At 39.7% G+C, this 24,929-nt stretch overlaps 1 protein-coding gene across 2 annotated transcripts in view; it reads left to right on the top strand.

Annotated features, from left to right (window-relative positions):
- trappc8 (trafficking protein particle complex subunit 8) overlaps positions 1-24,929 on the top strand; it is a 141,883-nt gene that overhangs the window by 75,314 nt on the left and 41,640 nt on the right. For both annotated transcript variants that reach the window (XM_072569738.1, XM_072569737.1), the window contains 8 exons: positions 3,549-3,649; positions 6,890-6,995; positions 11,190-11,321; positions 14,039-14,263; positions 17,699-17,807; positions 19,648-19,842; positions 22,994-23,154; positions 24,447-24,512. In XM_072569738.1, coding sequence (XP_072425839.1) covers positions 3,549-3,649; positions 6,890-6,995; positions 11,190-11,321; positions 14,039-14,263; positions 17,699-17,807; positions 19,648-19,842; positions 22,994-23,154; positions 24,447-24,512 — 1,095 coding nt within the window. The remainder of the gene's footprint in view (positions 1-3,548; positions 3,650-6,889; positions 6,996-11,189; positions 11,322-14,038; positions 14,264-17,698; positions 17,808-19,647; positions 19,843-22,993; positions 23,155-24,446; positions 24,513-24,929) is intronic.

Raw genomic sequence — 24,929 nt, 5'->3', positions numbered from 1 at the left:
ATTATAGAATCCCTCCAGTGTGGAAGCAAGCCATTCGGCCCATCAAGTCCACCCTGTTTATCTGAAGACCATCCTACCCAGATCTTGCCCCCCCACTCTATCTATCTCTATCTACTATGACTAATCCATCTAACCTGCACCTCTGGTTTGTGGGAGGAAACTGAAGCAGACACTGGGATAATGTGGGGTTTGCACAGCCAGTTTGGGGGTGAAATTGACGTTTCCTGTTGCTGTGAGGCAGTGGTATAAATAACCTGCCAATTTGTAATTGTAACTCTGGATAAAACCACTTAAAGATGTTTTCAATAAAAAGAACTTACTGAACTCAAAACACCTTTCAACAGTTAAGAAAATCATACAATAAAAGCAGACCAGCAAAGCTGTAACTTTGTCTCATCTGCTTGGTTATCTGTTCAGTCATTGCAGTTAGCTTGGAAGTACAACTATGCAGTCTGATATTCCCATTCAGCTCTGAAGTCATTTAGGCTCAACATGAGCTTACTGTCTGTCCATGAATGCTGTGATCTCCAGCACTTGTTGTTTTCAGTACAGATTCCAGCATCTGCAGTAATTTTCTCCCCTCCATTTGTGATTTGGTATGGAAACAGAATTCTGCTGATTTGAGTACTCCCCAATCTCTCTGGTCAGTAGCCAGATGACTGTATAAATCTGTTCCACAGGTTCTTTTATGGTTTTTTTTCTATTCAACTCAAGCCTTCAACTTCTCAAGTTGACTGACCAGGTTAGTTTTGCAACTCTGTCCTGTCTCCGTGTGCCTTGACCTGTGAGCTCTCACCTTCTGAAACTCTGATATTTGCCTCGTCCCTTACTTTCCACTTGATCCGTCTGCTCCTCCCTCCAATTCATCCTTGCTACACAATATGTGGGGCATTCCAAATAGCTGCATCACTGCATTTTAGATGGAGCGTGGGGACTTGTAACTTGAGGAGTGGAAGCAGTAAAATGTGAGATGCAGGCAGTCACCGGAGGGTGGAACCAGGTACCTGGCATTGAGGCAGCAGTGCTAGCCGCAGGCACAGTGCCATCCATACCCCTCTGCAAATGACTCCTGCAGAGGATAGCAGTCTAGTTATAACTAGTTGTCTGTCTGAAGCTAGTTTGGATGAGAGCATCTGAGGAAATCATTTCTGTTACATCTCCCTGTGCCAGCTTTTATTTTTGATGACCTTTTCCTGCACCTCATGGTTTGCATTACCTTTTGTGCTGAAGTCACTGAGCACGTTTAGCTTGTCTAACTTTGATACTGCAGCCCTGAACGAATAGACTTTTCCCTTTGCTTCATAAGCTAATAGTGCCCATACAAGAAGTAGGTCTTCTGGTGTACGTAGAGTATATTGTCCATTGTCATGCAGGGAGAGTTTAAGGATCATCAGCCAAGAAGTAACGCTTGTGGGATGGCAGGTAACTTGCTGATACAAGTGTTCCTAATAGCAAAGCCTGCACCAACTTTTATACTCCTTTTCAAAGGGCACCCCAAAGAACATGTAGCTGACCTCGATTTTCCTTGAGGTCATTCTCATCGCATCATAGAATCACTGCAGTATGGAAGCAGACCAATTGTCCTATTGAGTCCACACCGATACTCTGAAGAGCATCCCACCCAGACCTACTCCCCCTACCCTATCCCTGTAATTCTGTATTTACAATGGCTAACCCACACAACCTGTCCATCCCTGCATACTAGTGGCAATTTAGCATGGCCAGTCCACCTAACCTGCACATCTTTGGACTGTGGGAGGAAACTGGAGTACCTGGAAGAAACCCATGCAGAGACTGGGAGAATGTGTTTAACTCCATGCAGACAGTCAACTGAGGCTGAATTGAACCTGGGTCTCTGGCACCGTGAGGCAGCAATGTTAACCACAGCCATCGTGCAACCCATACTACTTGGTTAGATGATTCTTGCTGAGGGTGATAATCTAGATGTTGTTACTAGCTGGCTGTCTAATGCTAAGGATATCCGATCTGCCGACTGTGGTATGCTGTAGGAGGACATACAGAATCCATGTGCCAGTGGTGACAAATGTCACTCTTGCTTTGATTTTTGAGATTGACTTGTGTCTGTGCTCTTGTGATCCTTACCAGGAAGATGAAAGAAACCATTTCTAGCTCTTAGTCATTTGTGGATGCTGCTTAGTTCCACATCCTCCAATAAAAATGTTTGTGTGGCTTGATGGGCTAGGCACAGGTTCCTGGCTATAGCTCCCAATGAAACCACACCACCTGCTATGTTGCTTGCCCATTACCACTGGGCATGTGATAAATAAATAATTGATAACACTATAGAAAAGTGATCAACTTGTGTGTGAATTAGATTAGAGTGAAGACACGTTGCATATAGTTAGCCTCACTTGCTGACCTATTTTGGCCTTGCAGTAAGGCTAGTCTAGATTGCTGGTTACCCACTGCATCCAGGTCCAACACCAATGTGTTAGTCAAGCTCTATGTTTTGTAACATCAATGCTGACCCATCTTCAAAACCATTGGCTGTTAAATTGCTCTCATCTGACCGCATGTGATGGGGGTGCATGACCTCTTTCCTAGATAGATCATTCTGGCAAAGTTAGTATATGCACTTAAGTGAATTGAATCTGTCTTGCGTGGATGCCTTTTTTGAATATCCACTTTAATCTTGTAACCACAAGCAATTTACCTTTTGAAGCTCTGGCATTTTGTCATTAATTATAGTTTTGCCCTTCCTTAGAGAACTCTGAATAGAAAGACGAACAATTTAGTGGTCATAAATTATTCAAGGCAGTACATTTGAACATGGTCATTATTTTTGAATATTGCTGAAAAATATTTTTGATTTGCACTCATAGAACATTTCCAAAGGAGAATAACATTTTGTTGCATAAAATGAGTGGTAATTCATTGGCAAGGTAGAATTGTTGTCTTGGAGAATGCTCTGGTTAGATGACTGTTAACCACTACACTCTTATGGTTATATGATACTCTCTTTATGCCACATGATCTATCTGTGCTTGGGATGTATCAAACAGTATAACCTTTTGACTGTTTGTGACAGGCAAAATCCTGACTGTATCCAACTGTCCTATGCTTACAAATCAGACCAGTGTGCAGCATTATGATTCCGAGAAGGGGTGGGGTTGTCAAGTAATTGTGTGCTCAGAATCATTGTGTTAGCTAGTTCACACTAATTGGGCTCATGCTGTGATACACTTGTGAATACAGGAAGCTCCAGATTAGACACAATTGTATTCTTTGCAGAAATGAAAAACATGTATACGTTGTGCCAGGTTTCTGGTGAACCTTCCTGATGATTGTAAATGAAAATCTTGAACTGTCTTTCTCAACATTACAACCAAACAAGTATAATTTTCATCCTCTTGCCTAAATAATATTGATATTTCATGAGATTTTTTATTGCATATGTTTGCTCCATTTCAATGTATATAAAATACTACTACAAGACTAAATAAACTATATATTATAAAGTTGCACTGTCAAAATGCTGGATGTTATACTTGAATAATGTTTCCTTTTTTGTAAAAATTTTATCAAAGGAAATGGCAGCAGCATCCGTTTTTCTTCAGCCGGGAGCACAGAGGCAGTATCCCAGCCATTACATGGAAACAGCTATTCAGACATACAAGGATCTCTGCAAGTATGTGCCATCATCATCATTTGGGAATTAACACAAGTTGAGAAGGGACTAGAATTTCTAACACTGTTCTAGTTTGAGGCTGTTTTGAGGTTAGGAGCCAGTTCTGAGTTTGGTGTGAAGCCCTTGATTTAGGAGAGTGGGAGGACGAGTTGGTAGCTTAATTGAGCAAGTGTCAAAGTGGACTGATCATGTAGAGTGGGACTTAATTCATAACGCAACAATTACTCAACTCTGTGTAAAATGATGACCGTAAAGCAGATGATTTTAAGGTTTAAGGATTCTTTTGCGGTTTGACTTGTCATGTATTGAGAAAATGATGTAATTGTAATTATAGACTGTTTGTTTTGTTTTCTCATGTTTGAAATATTGTGAAGTTCAAGGGGCAATGAATTTTTCAGATAGTTGTGAATGGTTTTTGATATAACCCAAGGATATTCGTGCACACAAGTGCTGAAAAGATGATAATGTAGCCCATGTAGTTAAGATCTGAGGTTATATAGGATCAGTGCCAATGGAAGGATATTGAATCCATGAAGGATGTAGAACCGATACATGCTAGCTTCGTCCTTATGGAAAGCAACAAAAATTATTTGTTCTGTTTTTTTCTTGACTTTGAATCAGCACTAAGTTTCCTCTGACTTTATTTGTGCATAGTCCAATGTGAAACTGAGAGGCTTCAATCAGAAAGATTCCATCTTTAATTCCAAGTCTTTGGTTGAGTTAGTTGTTTAACTGTATGATGTTGTAGTGACCTCCATGTTCCTGGACTAATGAAGAACCAGTTGGGGTTGTTACTCTTTAACTCTCCCATTGACCCTTTGTCTGAACTTGGTGTCAATGTTGGATTATTTTGGGATTTGTTGATGTCAGTGTGTACCCCACTCCTTATTAAATGCCCTGTTTGCAAAGGGTCTTGATTGACATTAATTCATTGGAATGAAGATTGGAAAAAAATCAGTAAGGTCATTTGAATTTTCCCATACATCAATCGTTTGGACTGATAGAAAATGTTAGCATTTTTTTAAAAAGTTGCATTTATTCATTAGAGAAGGGGTAAGACTTTGGTTTCCAATTTTAGAAAACCATACAGGATAGTGCTACGTACATGTGAACCCAAATTCAATCATTTATTTGGGTACAAAATGTTCAAAATCAATGCAAGGAAAGTCGTTGTAGCTAGCAGATTAACTAATATATTTAAATTCACGTGAACTTTTAGTAGATTGGATACAGCTAGAATTAAGGCTAGTAAGGTTGTGCTTGGAGTGCCAGTATTGTATTTTTAACCGAATGAACTGCAGATGCAGGAAACCATAAAGATAGAAATTGCTGGAAAAGTTCAGCATGTCTGGCAGCATCTGTGGAGAGAAATCAGAGTTAACGTTTGGGTAGAGTGACCCTTCATCAGAACTTCTGAGCAATGTGCTGACCTTTACCAGCAATTTGTTTTTTGGTTTTGAATTCTTAACAGTTGACTGCATTTGCATTTCTACAGTAGCTTCCACTAGCTTTAAGCACTTAGCCCTAGCCACTGTTCCCATCTTTCTTTTCTCCTACCTAATGTGTATTTCAAGCTTCCCCTTTGAAACTAGGTAGCAATGACACTGAGTCAACAGGCTCATCAGCTCTTCCTATGCCTTTCTTCTGGACTGTGCTCTGCAAGTGCAAACAGTTTCTCTCCATCCAACTTCTCTTTGTAATTTTAAAAAAATGTTCTGTTGTGTCTTATGTTGGTCTCCCCTTTTTCCTCCAAATAAAGAAACTCATCCTGGTCAATCTTTTTGTCATGTCATGTTCTTGTAAATCTTCCCTGTATTTTCCTAGTGCTTTGATACTATTTGCAGGATGTGTGATACAACAAGTGTGATCTAACCAAGATTCTATTTCAGTTTAAAAGTGTCATCTTTTATATTCTGTAACTTCAGTCATTTTGTGATACAAACAAAGATGGGCTAATTCTTCTTGGAGCTGAGAAGGTTATAAGAGGTCATCTTAGTGAGGTGTTCAAAATTATGAACAATTTTGACAGGGTAAAGAAGGATTATCTGTTTTCAGTGGCTGGTGTCCAAGTAACTAGGGGTCACAATTTCAAGTTTGCCAGACAAAGAATGAGGCTTGAGTTGAGAAATGTTAGACTTGTTAGGACTTGGAATGATGTGCCTGGAAGAATGTTGGAAGCAGATTCTGTGCGTTTCAAAAGAGTTAGACATACATTTGAAAGTTATCAATTTGAAAATAGAGGACTATCCAGATAGAACTGGACTAGCTGGGTAGCTGGGACTGACACAGGGGAGCCAAATGGCCTCCTGTATGTTGACTTCTGAATCTGCATTTATTAACTACTTGTCTTGCTAATTTTAACAATATGTAATTATTTTATCTTCCAAGGAATATGTAACCACTATTCTTCCTGCCAAACTGACTCGGCAGCACACCACTTGCAAATTTCTGCTAAACCTGAGATCACGCTTGATTCCTACCCCCTATGCCGTAATCATTTTTCTAATTCATTCTGTTTCCGGCCTTTTTTCTTCCCATTTTTCCTTTTGTCCTGAATTTTTGCTGAAATATTTGAAGGCAATTTGAGAGGGCTTTATCGAAGCATTGAGATACACCAGAAGAAACGATACACCAGAAGCAAAATGTGAGCTGAGTCTAAGCAAAATGTGAATTTTTAGAGAGCCATTGCATCCAGCCTTGTCCTTCCCCCAAATATCAAATCTTATGATAATGCTAAGAGGGTACAGAGCAGATTCTTGGATTTATTTGAGAATAAATTTTAACACTTGATGTTGAAAATTTAATGTCATTCATGTTGGTGTTGCGTTTAACACTGAGGCTGAGTACAGTGTGGGATACAGCTTGTCTGTAAAGATTCATTTTTCAACACCAGTAAATGTTAGTTTAGTATCTGGTATGGTGCAGCTCGATGCAGATTCAATCTAAGTTGCTGAAATTAATTTGGCAGATGATTTTGGTAGAACGACCGTGCTTTCAGACTATGCTAGCTCAACAGCTTTATTTTGGTTCTGTCGCAAGTGTCATACGTAAGACATTATCAGTGGACAATTGGGCTGAGATCCTTTCTGTCTTGTTCATCTGATTAGAGTTACTTATCAACCTTGGTACCACTTAGTGAAATCCAGCAGTTGCTGTAAGCCACAAGAAACTTTAATATTTTGTTTTGGTTAATTAAATGTTACTTGGAATTTTATTTTTTTGAAATTTATTCCATCTTAGGAACTTGGTACTTGCTGAAAGGTGTACTTTGCTAAGTGCAGAAATTTTAAAAAGTCAAGCCAAATATTCAGAAGCTGCAACACTCCTTATCCGGATGACAAGTGAGGTAGGAGAAGTTAGAAATTCCTTGATTTTGGAGTTTGATCATTTTGCTTTGTATTTAAGTTTTGTACAATCTGAAAATGGAATTTTTCACAATTTCATAAATGGAGTGAAAATGTTTTATAAAATTTATTTCCTCTAATTTATATATCACTTATTATTAACTAGTCATTGCCTATATAGTTGATGCAATAGTATGTGGAAACATAAGGCAAGTGACCTGTTGGTAACATGGTGTATGAATTTTCCACATGTGCCATTTAGTGCATTACACTGCAGCATAAATAAAGTGTAAGATTTTGGATTATAATTTAAAGAACATTGAATCATTCAGTACCATTTAAGGTTTTTATTCAGCTTCAGTATGCTTTGGTCTCATTCCATTGGGAGCATAGTCTTTTTGGTTGTTTTTCTCAGGTTATCTGAAGTCTCATGTCAACTTGTGTAAAAGTTTCTTGCCTTGAATTTGAGTACTTTTCATAATCTACTGCTGATACTTTGGTTATTTTGGCTGATATTTGCCACTTGGGCTTTCGTCAGTGGAATGAGGTTTGAAAGCTGAGTCTGAGTACCCTTCCCAATGAATTTAATGAATAGCATAACCAGAAGGAGGTTGTTCAATTCTTTGAAGAGCAATTTAGTTTGTTCCACTCCCCCACTGATTTGAGCTGTTTTTTTTTCGTTGTGTCTCATCACTGCATGGTTATTGTTTGAACAAAAGGCAAACTGAATGTGATTTGACTCCCTGGAAAATTAAGCTGACCGTATCATTTCGAGGTTGTGTGTTACTGGAAAAGCGCAGCAGGCCAGGCAGTATCTGAGAAGCAGCAGAATTGACGTTTCAGGCCAGAGCCCTCCTTCAGGCCCTTCCTGAAGGAGGGCTCCAGTTTCAATTCTTAGTTTGTGTTAATGAATCAACATTTTGAATTCTAATTTTGAAATGTTTCTGTATTCCCAGAAAGCCTTGGTGTTTAATTTTCATAATTAAGTTTGAAAGTACAGTACATTTGGATTGGCTCAGGCTTGGAGGGCCGAAGACAATGTTCCTGGGCTGTAAATTTTCTTCCTTTGAAAGAATGCCAATACCTGGTTTGTTTTATTTTTTGAAGAAGTGAATAAAAGTTCAATAGAATAGTATTTATTTTAAACACTTCTTGGTACCTATCTAAACATAATTGCTTGCTGACTGATGATCCTTTCCATGGGTTTATATGTCAGACTGTTAGTGGTTTCTGCTTTGGAGATTTTGGCATTCTCAGTGACCAGCCTGTTGCTCCCTGCTCAGTTCTCCTCCTTTCTTAAAAGAAGCCCTCTTGTTGTGAATCCAGCATAAACCTGATTGTGCTCTTGAAGGACTGGAAGCCTGCTCAATGCTGTTGGCTGAACAAGATGAGTACGGAGATTCCAGAGGGAAAGAATTTGAGCTTGGTGGCGCCTACCCCATACATGGCAGACCACCAACCAATATTGAACTCCACTTGGAAGTTCAGAGGATGGAAAGGGCACAGAATTTACGTTAAGTGGAGACTTTGTAGCATCACTGCCAATCAAGCTAGGCAAGTCTTAAGTGACAGCTGCTAGACTGGATCAGTGGAAGGTTCTGAGCAAACAGAAGTGGAAACTACATGATCTTATCCTCACCGATCTGCCTTTTGTAAATATCCGTGGCCATTATTGGTGGGAGTGACCACTGTGTAGTCGTTGTGAAGACAAGGTCCTGTCTTTGCTTTGAGAATATTTTGTGCAGTGTTGCGTGGTACTACCACTGTGCTAAATGGGTCAGACTTTGTACAGATCTCCCAACTCAAAGATGGGCATATATTCAGCACTATGGGCCATTTGCAGCTGAATTGTCTTCAATTACAATCTTATCTCTTGACCTTGCATATCTCAACTCTATCATTACCATCAAGCCAGCTGATCAGCGCTACTCAGTGACAGGTGCTGGAGGACATATCAGGCATAACCAGGCATTATTAAAAATGACTGGTTGAAATTGCAACATAGGGCTGTCTCTTGCTAGAGAATAGGCATAGCAGTAGATAGGGCTAAGTAATCCTCCAGCCAGTAGATTAGAACTAAGCTCTGCTGTTCTTTCAAATCTGGTCATGAATGGTGGTGGCAACAGGAGAATGAAGCTCCACAAATATCATTATCAATGATGGGCATTTTTACAAAAGATGAGACTGAAGTATTTGCATCCATGTTCAACCAGAAGTGTCAATTGGACAAATCATCTGTCTTTTACCTGATGTCTGAAGTGTTATAGATGCTCGTCTTCAGTCTGTTTAATTCATGCCAAGTAACATAAATGGCTGAAGACACTGGATGTTGCAAAGGCTGTGGACCGCGATAACATTTTGGCAAAAACAATCAAGACTTGCGTTACACAATTGGCTGTGCTCCTAACCAAGCTATTTGAGTGCAGCTTCATTGGCCACAACGTGGAAACTTGTTGAAGAAAAGTCTGGTTGACATAAAGCAAGACACGACCAACACTGCTAATAACAGCCTATCAGTTAACTCTTGATTGTCACAAAAGTGATGGAATGGATCATTATTCCACAGCAAGTGCATGGCTAATCTGTTCACTGATACTAGGTTTGGGTTTTGCCAGGGCCTAAGTTACACTTAGGCTAAATTGTTCCTCACCTAATTACAACCTTGGTCCAAACATTAATGAAACAGCAGCAATTTCAGAGGTGACTTCAGAATGATTGCCTTTGATATCAAGGCAGTGTTTGACAAGTATGGCATCAAGGAACCCTAGCAAAATGAGTCATTGGAATCTGGGAATGGGAATATCTCTGCCTTTTGGAGTCAGACGGAGAACAAATGAAGGTGTCGGAGGTCAACAGTCTCCATGCAAAGACATTGCCTTGAGGAACTCCTACAGTATTTTAGCCCCAAGCATGTTCAATAACCAACCTTCCATCATGAAGTCGGAAGCAGGAATTTTTGCTGGAAATGTATCATTCTCCCTTCAGTGTCACTGGGTTAAAATTCTGTAATCTGTTGCTTACAGCTGTGTTGATGGACCTACATGTTATGGATGTCAGTGGTTCAAGAAAGCACGCTAACCTACAGGACAGTTAGAGAGGGGCAATGCAAGTATCTGAACTGAAAGCAGAAGCAATTCCATGTCACACAGGATCTTATAAAATTTCATCAAATTAATCCTTGATCCCCTAAATTCTAGGGAAAACTAGCTCAACCTGCCCAATGTTTTCCTATAATAAATGCTGCTTATTTAAGATATCAATCTAGTAAGCATCCTCTGATATGTCTGAACTGCATTTACTTCCTTGCACAGTCCAAAACGCACGTACTTTCAAGATGTGGTCTCATCTGTAGACTCTTTAACAAGCATAAAGTTGTAACTTATGTTCAGTTCTTCTAAGGAGGATGGCATTCCATGAGTTGCCTTAATCCCTGGCTTTACTTGCATACTATTTTTGTTTCACACACACTAGAGCACCTTCATCCATCTGTTCCTTGGAAATTTGCACATCCCAGAATAAAGTGTCTAGATAAAGACCCACCTTCCTCAAATAAAATCCACTGCCGCCACCACGTACCAGTGCTTGCAGCTCAATGTCTGAGCTGATATTCCTGCAGCTACAGAGTTCAAATGTGCTTTTACAATTGATACAGCTTTCACTGCCAACTAGCTAATGACACCACATCCATGAGCAAGCAACAAAAAGTTCTGATGAACTTTATATGCCTGAGCAGAGGCTGTTGGAGCACTTTGATCAAGCAAAGGTTCACCAGATCAACCACTGATTTGCTTTTAAATCCAAGTCTGTTGGTTTATCACTTCCAGAGAATATCTTGATTTTGAAGCAATTGCTTGGTGAACAGACAGCTCAAATTGGTCACGAGCTATGGGCATGAGATTTCCACTTGTGTGTCTTGAGCAAAAGAGAAAAGGATAGTGATTTAAAGATTTATCCTTGTGGAATTTCTTCTCTAATTCGCTGCTCTTTTCATTTTATGGTGAGCATTCAAAATACGCTGATTGCTTAAGTGCCTTCTCAGAATTATTGAATTATTAGTTTTCAGCCTTTGTGTTTGTGTCAAAACTAAATTGACGAGGGGGTGTTCCAATCACACATTTATTTCAACACAAAGTCTAATTTAACCAATTTGTAGTGACATGAAAGACTCATGCCTTATGTTTTGAAAAAAAATGCAGGATTCAGACCTCCGAAGTGCTCTTTTACTGGAACAAGCTGCCCACTGCTTCATCAACATGCGAACTCCTATGGTACGCAAGTTTGCTTTTCATATGATTCTGGCTGGGCATCGGTTTGCCAAAGCAGATCAGGTAAGCATGGCACTTGAATAGTGCATTTAATTAATTTGCTGTACTGGTTATGTGCTAATGTATTTAGCAGGTTAACTCTGCTTGGCTGTTTCATGGCCTTTTAGTTGTCACGTTATTTTGAAGCCCTGTTATTCAGGTTTCCAAGACACTTTTTGGGAACATTTTTTGGGACTAAATCTTTGCTCAAGTTAAAAAATTTGAGTGAATAAATTTATTACTATGAAGTTTCCTGAGTAAATTGTCCTCTTTAATATTATTTCATTGCTGTTTAGCTGTGTCATCTGTGAATCTTTACAAGATACAATGAAGAAAGTTTGTAGATTCAAGACCTTGCCCATAACTTGGATATCACATTTCTCAATTTGGAGGATTTGGTAAATAAATGTCCCATGCTGGGGTGATCACCTGAGCCCCACTGAAGCTACATGGAATTTTAAATGTTTCATGGTTTAAGTAGTGTTAATAATTTGTCATGAGTTAGTAACAAAATTATATTGGCAGATTGCTCCCAGCAAGCTAATGAAAGAATCTAGAATTAAAAGCATCTGTTTATAACCTGAGAAAAACATGGGGAAGTGTCTTCGTTGTCTTGTTTTGGTATAAGTTCAGCCGGCCTTTCCTGTGTTCTGGAAGTATTTCCCAGATGCCATAGAGCCACTGAGTCAGGCCCTTCTCATCAATGTATCCACGTCAACCAAGTTTTCTAAACTGAAGTAGTCCTACTTACCTGCATTTGGCCCATGTCTCTCTCAACCTTTCCTATTCGTGGACCTATCCAAATAGCTTTTAAATGTTGTAACTATACCTGCATCTACGACTTCCTTTGGCAGTTCATTCCACACATGAACCATCATCTATGCAAAAACCTTTAACATTTTATAGGAAATTGGCCAAGCCAGTGACACCAGCACTTGTTGCCCAGCCCTAATTACACTAGCAAGAGTTGCTATGACCTGCTGCCTTGAATCAATTCCATTACCTTGTCTTCTGTCTTTTCCCTATATCCTTGCGCGTCACTTCTATCCAAATAATCATCCAGTGCCCACATGAACCTGCCTTCTCATTTCCATAACTTAACTATTTATGTGGAAAAATGTTGCGTCACTCTTACTTCATTTGCACGTCACTTTATATCTGTTCCATCTCTTTGTTCTTTTATGGGTGGAAACACCTTCTCCCTTTCTACTCTATCCAGCCATAAGGTCTGAATATTGATATTGATGTTTATACCTTGAACAGCAAATGTTTGACTTGAATAATACCAGCTTGTTACCTGTTCTGAATCTAAATGATCCAAGTCAGATTGCTGATAAATTGAAAATTTGGTTATCCTTGACTGTGGCCACCTCCATTCCAGACCAGTATGGAATAAGGTAAACTTTGTAAGCCTAATGATCTCTGACAGTAACTAACTACTGTGTCTAATTGGGGAAGAATTATAGTGAGATGTAATTATAGCCAAACTCTGAGCAGATCTACCCGATTGAGCTTTAGCAAAGGGTGCAATCACAAAGGCACATTCAACTTGCCACTTTTGTAGATCATCCACAAAGTACAATTTTTTAGGTTTCTTTAGTGGAGGCATTTTTACTATTAATATTTGGAGTCAGCATACAAAAGTGATTTCATATCCAAGTAGAACAGTGTCTTGTTACAATTGCTTTTATTTAGCTAACCACCATGTCTGTTGCTTTCATTCCTGAGGCAACTTGACTTGGATGTCAAAAAGATCTTTCCTCTGGGTGAATCTATGTCTAAGGGTCATAGCTTAAATATAAGAATTGCCTATTTAAGATAGATGAGGAAAAGTATTTTGAGGATTGTCTTTGAAATTTCCTTCTCCAAAAGGCAGTAGATTTAGAATCACATTCTCCCCGTGTCTGCGTGGGTTTCCTCCGGGTGCTCCGGTTTCCTCCCACAATCCAAAGATGTGCAGGTTAGGTGAATTGGCCATGCTAAATTGCCTATTGTTAGGTGAACAGGGGGATGGGTCTGGTTGGGTTGCTCTTCTGAGGGTCGGTGTGAACTTGATGGGCCGAAGGATCTGTTTCCACACTGTAAGTAATCTGATCTTTGGGTATTTTTAAGGCTGAGGTAACTTCTTGGTGACCATGGAGATGAAAGATAATAAAGATATGCAGTGATGTAGCATTGAGGTAAAAACGGGTCAGCCATGATCATCTTGAATAGTGGAGCAGGCTTGGCCTAATACTGTTTGTTGTTCATATGCTTGTATGTTGAGAATTGAAGTACACAATGTAGAAGGATGTCCTGTATATAAGTGAGCCACTTAAATATTGGAGACCAGTGTATGCCGTTTTTAAAAAATATCTCCAGGTAAGTAGAAGATAAAAGTTGCAATTGTCCTACCAGAACATAGGGCTGCTGCTGCTCTCATTAGAGAGAGATGACTGGTGGTGGTTTAATCTGAGGGCCACCTGCCTCTGGCAAGAGGAGAAGTTGAGAGGGAGGGTCCTTCGAGGTAACCTCAGCAGGTGCGGGACACATTGGCATCATGCTGCATTACAAGCCAGCTGTTCAGCCAACTTACCTTTGGAGAGGTTCACTTAGTTATTTACATAATGGGCAGAGCACCAATAAAGTCAAAATCCTGACAATTATCCATTGAAACCGCCATGCCATAATTGAATCTCCAGGGGACTTGTTCTGCTTTCTCAAATTCGAGTCTGAGTCAAGTTAATTTTGTTTTGTTACAGCGGAAGCATGCCTTGCGGTGTTACAGTCAAGCCATGCAAGTTTACAAAGGGAAGGGATGGAGTCTGGCAGAGGATCATATTAACTTCACAATTGGGCGCCAGTCCTTTACCCTTCGACAGCTCGACAATGCAGTGTCAGCCTTCAGGCATATTCTGATCAATGACAGTAAGCAAACAGCTGCTCAGCAGGAAGCTTTCCTTGGGGAGTATCTGTATGTTTACAAGGTAAGAAAAATTGGGGTATAAAAAGTAGACCAAGTTTTCCTCATTTATTTTGCTTGTGTTAGTAGCCAACCGTTGAATTCCTGACTTGCAGTGCTGTTTGTAATGATTTATTTAAGTGTATTCCTTAGTGCCTTTGTTTTCTACCCCATTCACTTATTTTCTAAGATGTGGCGGTGCTGGTGTTGGACTGGGTTGAGCAAGGTCAAAAATCACACGATGCCAAGTTATAGTCCAACAGCTTTATTTGAAAACACTAGGTTTTTGGAGCGTTCTGAAAGCTGGTGTTTTTGAATAAACTAAGCTGGTGTGGTGATTTTTCACCTTGCTTTCTAAAGAATAGGTGTAGTAGTTCTCTTATGTCTGTGATTCATCACTGCATCGCTGCCTCATCTGCAGTTTGGTTTGTTTTGTGTTCTCTTCGACAATGTTGCTTTCTTTCTCAATGCAATTTCTAACTTTAAATTCTTGATATCATCTTGTAAGCACTGGAGCTATATAATTTGATACTTCTGCTTTTAAAATTTAGACCTATTGGTCGTACCAGAATTGGTAGGCTATTCCCGGTGTTTTCTGCTTAATTTGATTTGCCAGACAGACATGCATTCTGGACATATTCAGAGCTTGTACTTGTGGTGTGCACTGTAGTTATGAAGGATTGTTTATGTTCATTTTCATACTGAAGCAGCTTTTGAGATTTCTCTCTCATTTGAATGAGATGTTAAACTGAGGCCTTTTGTGCAGTCTTGGGGAGGTGTACAAATTTCTAAGAAGTTTGAGGAGCAGTGGGATGGTTCTCCTTGGTGACTTGATCGATATCTATCTATCTATCTACCAACTAATATCATTATTTAAAAAGTTAGCTAGCAGAGAACAATTAAAACATGATGCAATTTCACATTCCGTTTGAGACTGAAACTTCTGTCATAAACTGAAATCAAGACATTGTAAGGTAATGAAGGCAGAGATGGCTAAAGTTGAATTGAAAACCAGGCAAGAGGTAATCTAGAGTAGGAGTGATGCACATTTCTGGCGATACTCCCAAACACTCAAAGATGTTTGAGAGAGACACTAGAAGAAGGATGTGATATTAGTGGCCAACTAAAAGTTAAATTAGTATCACGTTAAAGGGTAAAATGTACAATGCTTAAAGTTACTGGTAATTCAGAACATTGGAATTTTTTTTTTTGAAGCATCCAAGGATTACTAAAAATGATAGCGAGAAGACTAGTGAAAAAATAACAAAGCTTCTAACTGTACATAGTAGGAAAGCGCAGCAGAAGTGTTGACTCCTTCAAATGGGGTCGGAATGGGAATAGGAAACAAGCATTTTGTATTTGTCTTCAGAGAAGATGTACAAGTACCCAAGAATAGAGAAGTGAGGGGCAAAAAGGGAGGAAGAATCACTGAGTTGGAAAAATACTGGGGCTGAAGGATATGAGGACTGAAGACCCTGAATCTGCTGGCCGACATGGTGGGTCTGGAAGGAAGTGACTGCAGAGATTTTTGGATGCACTGGTTAAAATCTCCCAAATTCCCGAGATACTGGAAAGATCCCAGTAGTTTAGAAAACTCTGCATTTGACATCATTATTCAGGGGAAGAAGGGAGATAGGAAGTGAGAAGTATAGGCCAGTTAGTCTAGCATCTGCCATTAGGGGAATGCTCGCATCTCTTAAGGAAATGGAAGTTGGATAAAGTCATAAATTTCAGTGACAGCAAGGATTTGTCCAATGGTATTCGTGTCTGTCAAGTTTTGAATTCTTTTGCAGATGTAACAAGCAGAGTGGATGAAGGAAAAAACATGCAGGGACTTGGATTTCCAATAGCCATGGAAATTTAGCATTTATGGTGGAAAGAATGCAATATAAAAGTTAGGAAGTTCTGCTGCAATTGAACAAAGTAATAGCGACACTGCACCTGGAGTGTTGCATGCAGTTTTCAGATCCTGTCTTCAGAGAGACCTGGAAAATTTCTCTCAACAGCTGTGATTTGCTCCCTTACTCCTCAGCAATCCTTACATCCTATCTGGGATTGGCAACTTCTCCACCTGGAGTCCTGCCAGACTTTTGAGCATCTCCTTTATCTCTCACTATACTGCTCAGTTGCTCAACACCCAGGTTTTCAACTGGACCAATGCTACTATATTTTTTTAAGTTGAAGACAGATTCAAAGTCCTCAATTAGTACTAAATGAAAACCCAAAAGAACTCTGGATATTGTTAAGTCAGCAACAAAAAGGTTGCTGAAAAAGCTCAGCAGGTCTGGGCAACATTTGTGAAGAGAAATCATTAACATTTTGGCTATGGTGATCCTCCCTTCTGAGGAATTACGATCGCAATTTCCCAAATTCTCCCTCACTCTGTTTTCCACTGGGCCTGTCCCATTTCCCAGGATCAGATCCAGCACCAGATCCTCTCTAGTAGGACTGGAAATGTAGTGTTCCAGAAAATTCCCCTACATGCTTTGTACAAAGTTTTCCTCTTCCCTGCCCCACACTTTTTTTTTCCCCCAGTCAGCCCAAGGGGAATTGAAATTGACAACCATCTCAATTCTACTTGTCCTGCTGATTTCCATAATCTGCCTAGAAATGCTCTCTTCTATTTCCTTCCCATTATTTTGTTTTGCTATCTTTTGTTTTGCACCTCCAATGGATTCTAATTGTGTTCTAATGCATCTCATTCAAGAACTATGATTTTATCTTTGACCAAGATTGCTACACCATTTCCTTTTTTGCCCACTCTGCTTCCACTAAAAGCCTTATAACTTGGGATGTTAAGTATCTCTGAAGGATATGTCTTTTATAGAACTATGTTTTTATTTCCTAAGAAAGTTATTCTTCAGAGTGCAAAAATCTAGCAATCTCAATTTTTAAGAGCCTATATGGGAAGACATTACTCTTCATCTCAGACTAAAGTGAGTGACTCCTTCACCCAAGGCTGTTCTCCAGAAAACAGTACCTCAGCGTCTGTTCTCCTGACCATTCTCTTCAGTACCTGTGTTTCAATGCGATCACTGTTTTTAGGAGTTCGTATGTGTATTCTGTTCAATCTCTCATTGTAGCACGTTCCTTTCATTTTAGCAATTGATTTGGCTAACTGATGATGTACTGAACCTTTGAACTTTTAAGAAAAATAATGTGCATTGCTGAAGTGTTCTGAACTGTTGCATGTAGTGAATGCAAAAGAAATAACTTGCAGCTAGTTTTTTGTTAGCCTCAGGGCATCCAAGTGTTCTGCAGCCTCTGAGGCACTTTTGAAGGCTACTTACTGGAATAAATTGAATAATGAGAAGAATGAAAGGTTAATGGTATAAAAATAGTCCAGTATGGTGGGCCTAGAGAAGTGAGCAAATTGCTAAGTCTATTAAAGTTTCTGAAACTGGAGTTACTTTTAATAGATTCTATCAGACTCTGAATTTTTTTTCTCTTTACATTTTAGAGTGTGAATCAGTTGTCACCTGATGGTCCTTTACCCCAGCTTCCTTTACCCTGTATTAAAAGCTCAGCAACTCGGGTATTTTTTGGACATGACAGGCGACCTTCTGAAGGTTAGTTGTTTATTTGTTAGTTTGCTTTTTTAAATAGGGATAAAAGATGCAAACGTATGAATAAAAAAGAAGAATAAGCTCCTCTGTCTTTTGAGCCTGCTCCATCATTTGATAAGATCGTGGCTGATCTGATTTTAATCTACATTCCTGCATACACTGTGTAATCTTTCATCTCCTTGGTAATCAAGACTGTCCATCATTGCCTTAAGATAACTTGGAGATTCTGCAAATGCTGCCTTTTTGAGGAAGTGAATTCCAAAGACACTCAACCATCTGAGAGGAATTTTGTTTTCTCATCTGTCATGAATGCCTCCCCAACACCACAACCATTTTAGTTCTAGATTCTCCCGCAAGAGGAAGCGTCTTTTCTATATCTAGCTGGTGAAGTTTCCTCAGAATTTTCTGTTTCAGTTGAATAATGTCTGACTTTAAGGGCCAGAGGATTCAAGCCTAACCTGTCTAGTATCTCATATTAGCAATCTATTCTTTCCTGGTGTTAGTCTAGTAAACCTTTTCGAATTCCTTCCAATGCATTAACATCCTTCCAACAAGACAAGCAGGATTTCCTTTGATTCATTCTGGAATTCAGAGTGGTAGAGTATTTTATTTTGCCTATCTTGCAGTCCTGAATTTATGTAACTTGTATGCTGGATCATTTTGAGGCAGTGAAAAGCAGCCACTCTGCTTTGAGCATGTTATATTTTGGCCTGACGAAAGAGGTTGATCAGTAGCTTTCCTTCACATAGAGACCTCTAGTGAGCTAGATAACATTTACTGACAATCCAATAGCTTTTTGGTGACATTTAGTGGTAACCAACTTTTTATTTACTCTTTTAAAAACTTCTGAATTTGAATTGAGTACTTGGATTTGAACTTGTCTTCTCAGTATTAAAAAAACTTTGTCTCTGATTTACTAGTCCAGCCATCTTGATAAGTCTAATCGAATTTTGTGTTTAACTTTTATTTGCGTCGAGATTGTTTTTCCTCCTTCACACTTGACCCATGTTCGACACTGGCTTTTATTGCCTGTCTAGATGCCCTTGTGAAGCTGGTGGGTTGCTGCCTTGAACCATGTGCTGTTGGTGACCCACAATGCTGTTCGGGAGGGAGTGCCAGGATTTTGACTCATAACACTGAAGGAACAGTTATAAATTTTCAAGGCAGGGTGGGGGACTTGGAGGGGTGGTGGTCCCACGCATTTGCTGTTGTCCTTTTTAGATAGTAGTGGCCATGGATTTGGAAGGTGCTGTCTAAGGAATCTTGTGAAATTTTGCAGTGCATCTTGTAGATAGTACACATTGGTACTGAGTGTTGGTGGAAGGAGTAAATGTTTATTGGTATGGTGCCCCTCAAGTGCTTCCAAATAAACCTTTAGGGCTATAACCTATTGAGATTTTTTTTAAACCTAAAGTGGGTAGCATTGTTCTGAATAGTGTCTCACTTTGGTGAACTTGTTCCGTAATGAAACTATTAATTGTAATTTGGAGAAACGTAGCATCCCGCATTCACCTGCGAGTCCTCCAAATCTATCTTGTACCATTTTTCACTGAGGCAATGGCAAAAAAAATTGAAATGGGGCAGGAGGGTTTTTAAGACAGTTACAAACTCTCCCATTATTTTTTGGAGTTGTAGCTCTAGACAAAATTGAAGCCATATTATGACACCTAATTTTTTTTATTTAACACTTAGATCAAAGTGGGCGGCAAATTATGTAAGTGTGTTTCAAGGAGATTTTGCCCTTGTTTATCGTTTCCTTTTTCCATAGCAGTGAATTTACTGCTCCACAAAGGAATCCTATTAATTAATTCATTACATATTTAACTAATCTTATTTCTAATAGGAGAAAAGCAAGCGGCCACCCATGTCAGTTTAGATCAGGAATATGAGCGTGAAGCGCCTCAGCAATGGAAAGAGCTTGAGGAGCAAGTAGTAGCTGTGGTGAATAAAGGAGCAATACCACTGAATTTTCAGCCAACTCAGTACTGCCTGAACAACCAAACAGACAACCTGCGATTTCCTGTGACTGTATTGGAAGGTAAATCAATCTCGATTAATTCTTCTAGAAGGATGCTTATGTGTTGAATGTAATTTTTTGACCAATTAATGCAAGATTTAAACTTTTCTCGCTAGTAGATCCTAAATTATAACCTACTGGACATAATCCTGTTCACTTATTTCAATTAACTTGACCCTATCGATTATCTTAATGCATTGGCAGTATTTGTTGGAGATCTGGAATGTATTTGTGCCCTTGCTAACTTTTGTCCTGAAACATGATTAAATATGAATTATTGGCTTATTCAAACTCCAGACTTTATAAAAGATCTTAAAGTAAGGGAACAGTTAGGAAGCAGCGATCATAATATGGTAGAGTTCAGTCTGGAGTTTGAAAGAGAGAAGGCAAAATCGGATGTAATGGTGTTACGGTTAAATAAAGGTAATTATGAGGGCATGAGAGAGGAACTGACAAAAATAGACTGGAAGCAGAGGCTAGCAGGGAAGACAGAGCAAAAATGGCAGGAGTTTGTGGGTATAATCAAGGACACTGTACAGAGGTTCATCCCCAAGAAAAGAGATTATCCAGGGAGGGATTAGACAACCATGGCTGACAAAGGAAGTTAGGAAATGTATTAAAGAAAAAGAGAGATCCTATAAAGTGGCCAAGAGCAGTGGGAAATCAGAAGATTGGGAAGAGGATAACAAAGAGTAATAAGAAAGGAGAGGATCAAATATGAAGGTAGGCTAGCCAGTAATATTGGAAATGATAGTAAAAGTTTCTTTCAATACATAAGAAACAAACGACAGGCAAAAGTAGACATTGGGCCACTTCAAACTGATGCTGGAAGCCTAGTGATGGGAGATAAGAAAATAGCAGGAGAACTTAACAAGTACTTTGCGTCAGTTTTCACAGTGAAAGAAATGAGTAATATCCCAACAATTAAAGGGAGTCAGGGGGCTGAGTTGAGTATGGTTGCCATTACAAAAGAGATAGTGCTAGAAAAGCTAAAAAGTCTTAAAATTGATAAATCTCCTGGCCCCGATGGGATACATCCTAGAGTTCTGAGAGAGGTGGGTGAGGAAATAACGGAGGCGTTGGTTGAGATCTTTCAAGAGTTACTGGAGTCAGGGAAAGTCCCGGATGATTGGAAGATCGCTGTTGTAACCCCATTGTTCAAGAAAGGATCAAGACAAAAGATGGAAAATTATAGGCCAATTAGCCTAACCTTGGTTGTTGGTAAAATTCTAGAATCCATCATTAAGGATGAGGTTTCTAAGTTCTTAGAGCAGAGTCTGATTAGAACAAGGTAAAAACAATGACTGCAGATGCTGGAAACCAGATTCTGGATTAGTGGTGCTGGAAGAGCACAGCAGTTCAGGCAGCATCCAAGTAGCTTCAAAATCGGCGTTTCGGGCAAAAGCCCTTCATCAGGAATAAGAACAAGTTAACATAGATTTCGTAAGGGGAGGTCATGCCTGACAAACCTGTTGGTATTCTTTGAAGAGGTGACAAGTAGGTTAGACCAGGGCAACCCAGTGGATGTGGTCTATCTAGACTTCCAAAAGGCCTTTGCTAAGGTGCCACAGGGGAGGCTGCTGAGCAAGGTGAGGGCCCATGGTGTTCGAGGTGAGCTACTGGGATGGATTGAGGATTGGCTGTCTGACAGAAGGCGCAGAGAGTTGGGATAGAAGGTTCTTTTTCAGAATGGCAGCCGATGACTAGCGGTGTCCCGCAGGGTTCGGTGTTGGGGCCACAGCTGTTTGCATTATATATTAATGATCTGGATGAAGGGACTGGGGGCATTCTAGCGAAGTTTGCAGATGATACGAAGTTAGGTGGACAGGCAGGTAGTACTGAGGAAGTGGGGAGGCTGCAGAAGGATCTAGACAGTTTGGGAGAGTGGTCCAGGAAATGGCTGATGGAATTCAACGTGAACAAATGCGAGGTCTTGCACTTTGGCAAAAAGAATAAAAGCAGAGACTACTTTCTAAACGGTGAGAAAATTCGTAAAGCCAAAGTACAAAGGGATCTGGGAGTGCTAGTTGAGGATTCTCTAAAGGTCAACATGCAGGTTGAGTCCGTGATTAAGAAAGCGAATGCAATGTTATCACTTCTCTCAAGAGGGTTGGAATATAAAAGCACCGTTGTGCTACTGAGGCTTTATAAAGCTCTGGTTAGGCCCCATTTGGAGTACTGTGTCCAGTTTTGGTCCCCATACCTCAGGAAGGACATACTGGCACTGGAACGTGTCCAGCGGAGATTCACACGGATGATCCCTGGAACGTGTAGGTCTAACATACGAGGAACGGCTGAGGATCCTGGGATTGTATTTATTGGAGTTTAGAAGATTAAGGGGAGTCTTAATAGAGACGTACAAGATAATACATGGCTTGGAAAGGGTGGATGCTAGGAAATTGTTTCCGTTAGGCGAGGAGACTAGGACCCGTGGACACAGCCTTAGAATTAGAGGGAGTAAATTCAGAACAGAAATGCGGAGACATTTCTTCAGCCAGAGAGTGATGGGCCTGTGGAATTCATTGCCGCAGAGTGCAGTGGAGGCCGGGGTGCTAAATGTGTTTAAGGCAGAGATTGATAGATTCTTGTTATCTTGAGGAATTAAGGGCTACGGGGAGAATGCGGGTAAGTGGAGTTGAAATGCCCATCAGCCATGATTGAATGGCGGAGTGGACTCGATGGGCCGAATGGCCTTACTTCCACTCCTGTGTCTTATGGTCTAATTCCATTGCAGTTTGTGCCACATTCCTGTGTGTACATTGTCCGCTAAGTTTACTCCGTTACACTGAAGCGTAAGCATTGTTGCAAACTGTTTTTTGTGTGAAGTCAGAGAATGCACTGCAGTTTGTTTTTGACCATGATTCTGTATTTTCTTGATATAGGAGGACATTCTCCTTCCAGGTGTTTATCGCCCTTTCTTGATGCTCGTTTTAGAAATGCAGTCTCAAGCTGTAGACTGTCTGAGCCAAAGTCTCAAAGTTTCCTGTCAGTATTGACAGAAATGGAATTTCTTAAACTCTAATTTCTCCTTGCATTATTTAGGGTTTATTGGTTTCTTTAGCCCATCATTCATACTCACTTCATAGAGGCTTGGACAAGTGGTTCCATTTGATAATCTTCCATAATGCAATTTTTTTGTCATTCTTAAATGTGCTTTTATTTTTGTATGTAGAACCAGTCACAGTTGAAGTTGTCTTCAAAAATCCGTTGAAGGTACCTCTACTGTTAAAAGATCTCTCGTTGTTGTGGAAGTTTAATTTTAGAGATTTTAATAAAAGTCCAGAAGAAGAGGCAAGGGAGTCAATTAGCAATGAAAAAGATGGTCATCTCAAGGTAAGGAAGTATTTCTTGAATATATCTAGCTTTTCTTTCTGCTTGTGACTTATGCATGTGGATGGCTTGGTGACTGTTGGATTAGCTTGATAAATTGATCATTCTCACTGGCCATATCTCAGATTTTTAAATCAGCTTGCATCTTTTAAGTGGCTTAGCTGATGCCTTACAATAAGTATCTGCTGCACCACATTGTGGTGTGTTGCCCATATTCCTTTCTCCTCCTACTTGATTGCTTAGTTTGAGGAGCACCACTCCTCAAGGCTGGGACAGGGTCTTCATTTTACTATTGAGTTGAGGTGGGGAACTCTAATCATTCTCCGACCTTGAGTGAGGGGGTTTCTTCACATCTGACTGCTTAATCTCAGGATAAGGGTGCAGCATTGTATCCAAAGTTTTTAGAACTCTACCAAGCATGAGAAGTATCCTCTGAACATCTGTATTCATGCCCAGTAGGAATTCCATATTTCAATATGATCTTTTTGTATTTTTATTGTAAGGAATCTAGTTCCTCTAATGCAGCCTGGTCTAGGACATCGTGCAGTGTGGACTGCGTGATCATATCTGTTCTTGTCTTAAGGTGCCATTGAGTAATGAAATAATATTGACTGCTCTTGTATTGATGCATTGTTTAATGTCATATACATTAAACATTTGTGTTTAAGTTACTTGATTTTTTAAAAAATTTAATGGGGTCTGTTTAGGAAAGTATTTTTCCATACTTTCTAGAGTGATTTCTAGGGAATGGAGTTACTTTTTCAGTCCTTTTTAACCACAAAAGCCTTTTTTCACAGAAGCTTCTTCCTTACATGTATTTCTTGTTTTAAATTTTGTCCACCTGTAGTTGCTGTTCATCTCTGCAAGTTTTGATAATTTAAATAATATTTCCCCAGCAGTAGTTGGCACATCACTCTTGTGGATAGTGAGGATTGTAGATGCTGGAAAGCCAGACTCTCAAGTCCTGATGTAAGGCCCCAACCTGAAATATTGACTGCTCTGCTGCTTGACCCACTGCTTTTTCCAGCTCCATACTTTACCGACATATACCTCGTGGACAATCGGTTATCGACTTGTAGTGCTATTTTTGTTTGAGCATGACCTTTCATGCATCTTATGCATCTGTAACATAGCTATTAAGTTGGAATAGGAATAACATGCCTGTTTTCAACTACAGTTATGGCTTAATGCAAATCTTGCCTTTTGAATTCTTCTATATTTGGAGGATGAAAACTACCTGTCATAAGAAATATGCAATATTTATGAAATAAAATCTGCAATTTTCATGATTACAGACATCCTCCAGTATTGCCACAGACGTGATAAGTGAATTTCAAATAAATGGTGAAGAGACTAAAGCGGTGAGTGAGAGATTTATCTTGAAACTGAATGTGACCTTCATCTTATTTTGCAAATCGTGATTTTCATCTTAAGTTCTTTCCCCCACTGCCCAGCAGGCATGAACTTGTTGAACAGCTGCATGTGTTACATTTGCTTCTCTGGGTATCTCTCTTTTTTTTTTTGTATTTTAATAATTCCATAAGGAATAACACAACCTGATCCACATTAGCATTTCCATCAATGGGAATGCAGATGTAAATATGGTCCTGTATGCCAATTGTCATATCCCTTAACTGCGGAGGCTGAGATCATCTCATTCAACACAGAACAAGGATTGAAGCAGGACATGCACTTGGCTTATCCTTTGCATGCAATGTTGAGTGGACTTCCAAATGCACTTTAAATCCAAACTGCTCATTTTTTGACATTGTTGAAAA

Source organism: Chiloscyllium punctatum, chromosome 5, assembly GCF_047496795.1.
Source record: "Chiloscyllium punctatum isolate Juve2018m chromosome 5, sChiPun1.3, whole genome shotgun sequence".
Taxonomy (NCBI): domain Eukaryota; kingdom Metazoa; phylum Chordata; class Chondrichthyes; order Orectolobiformes; family Hemiscylliidae; genus Chiloscyllium; species Chiloscyllium punctatum.
This window is presented reverse-complemented; position numbering and strand designations above follow the sequence as displayed.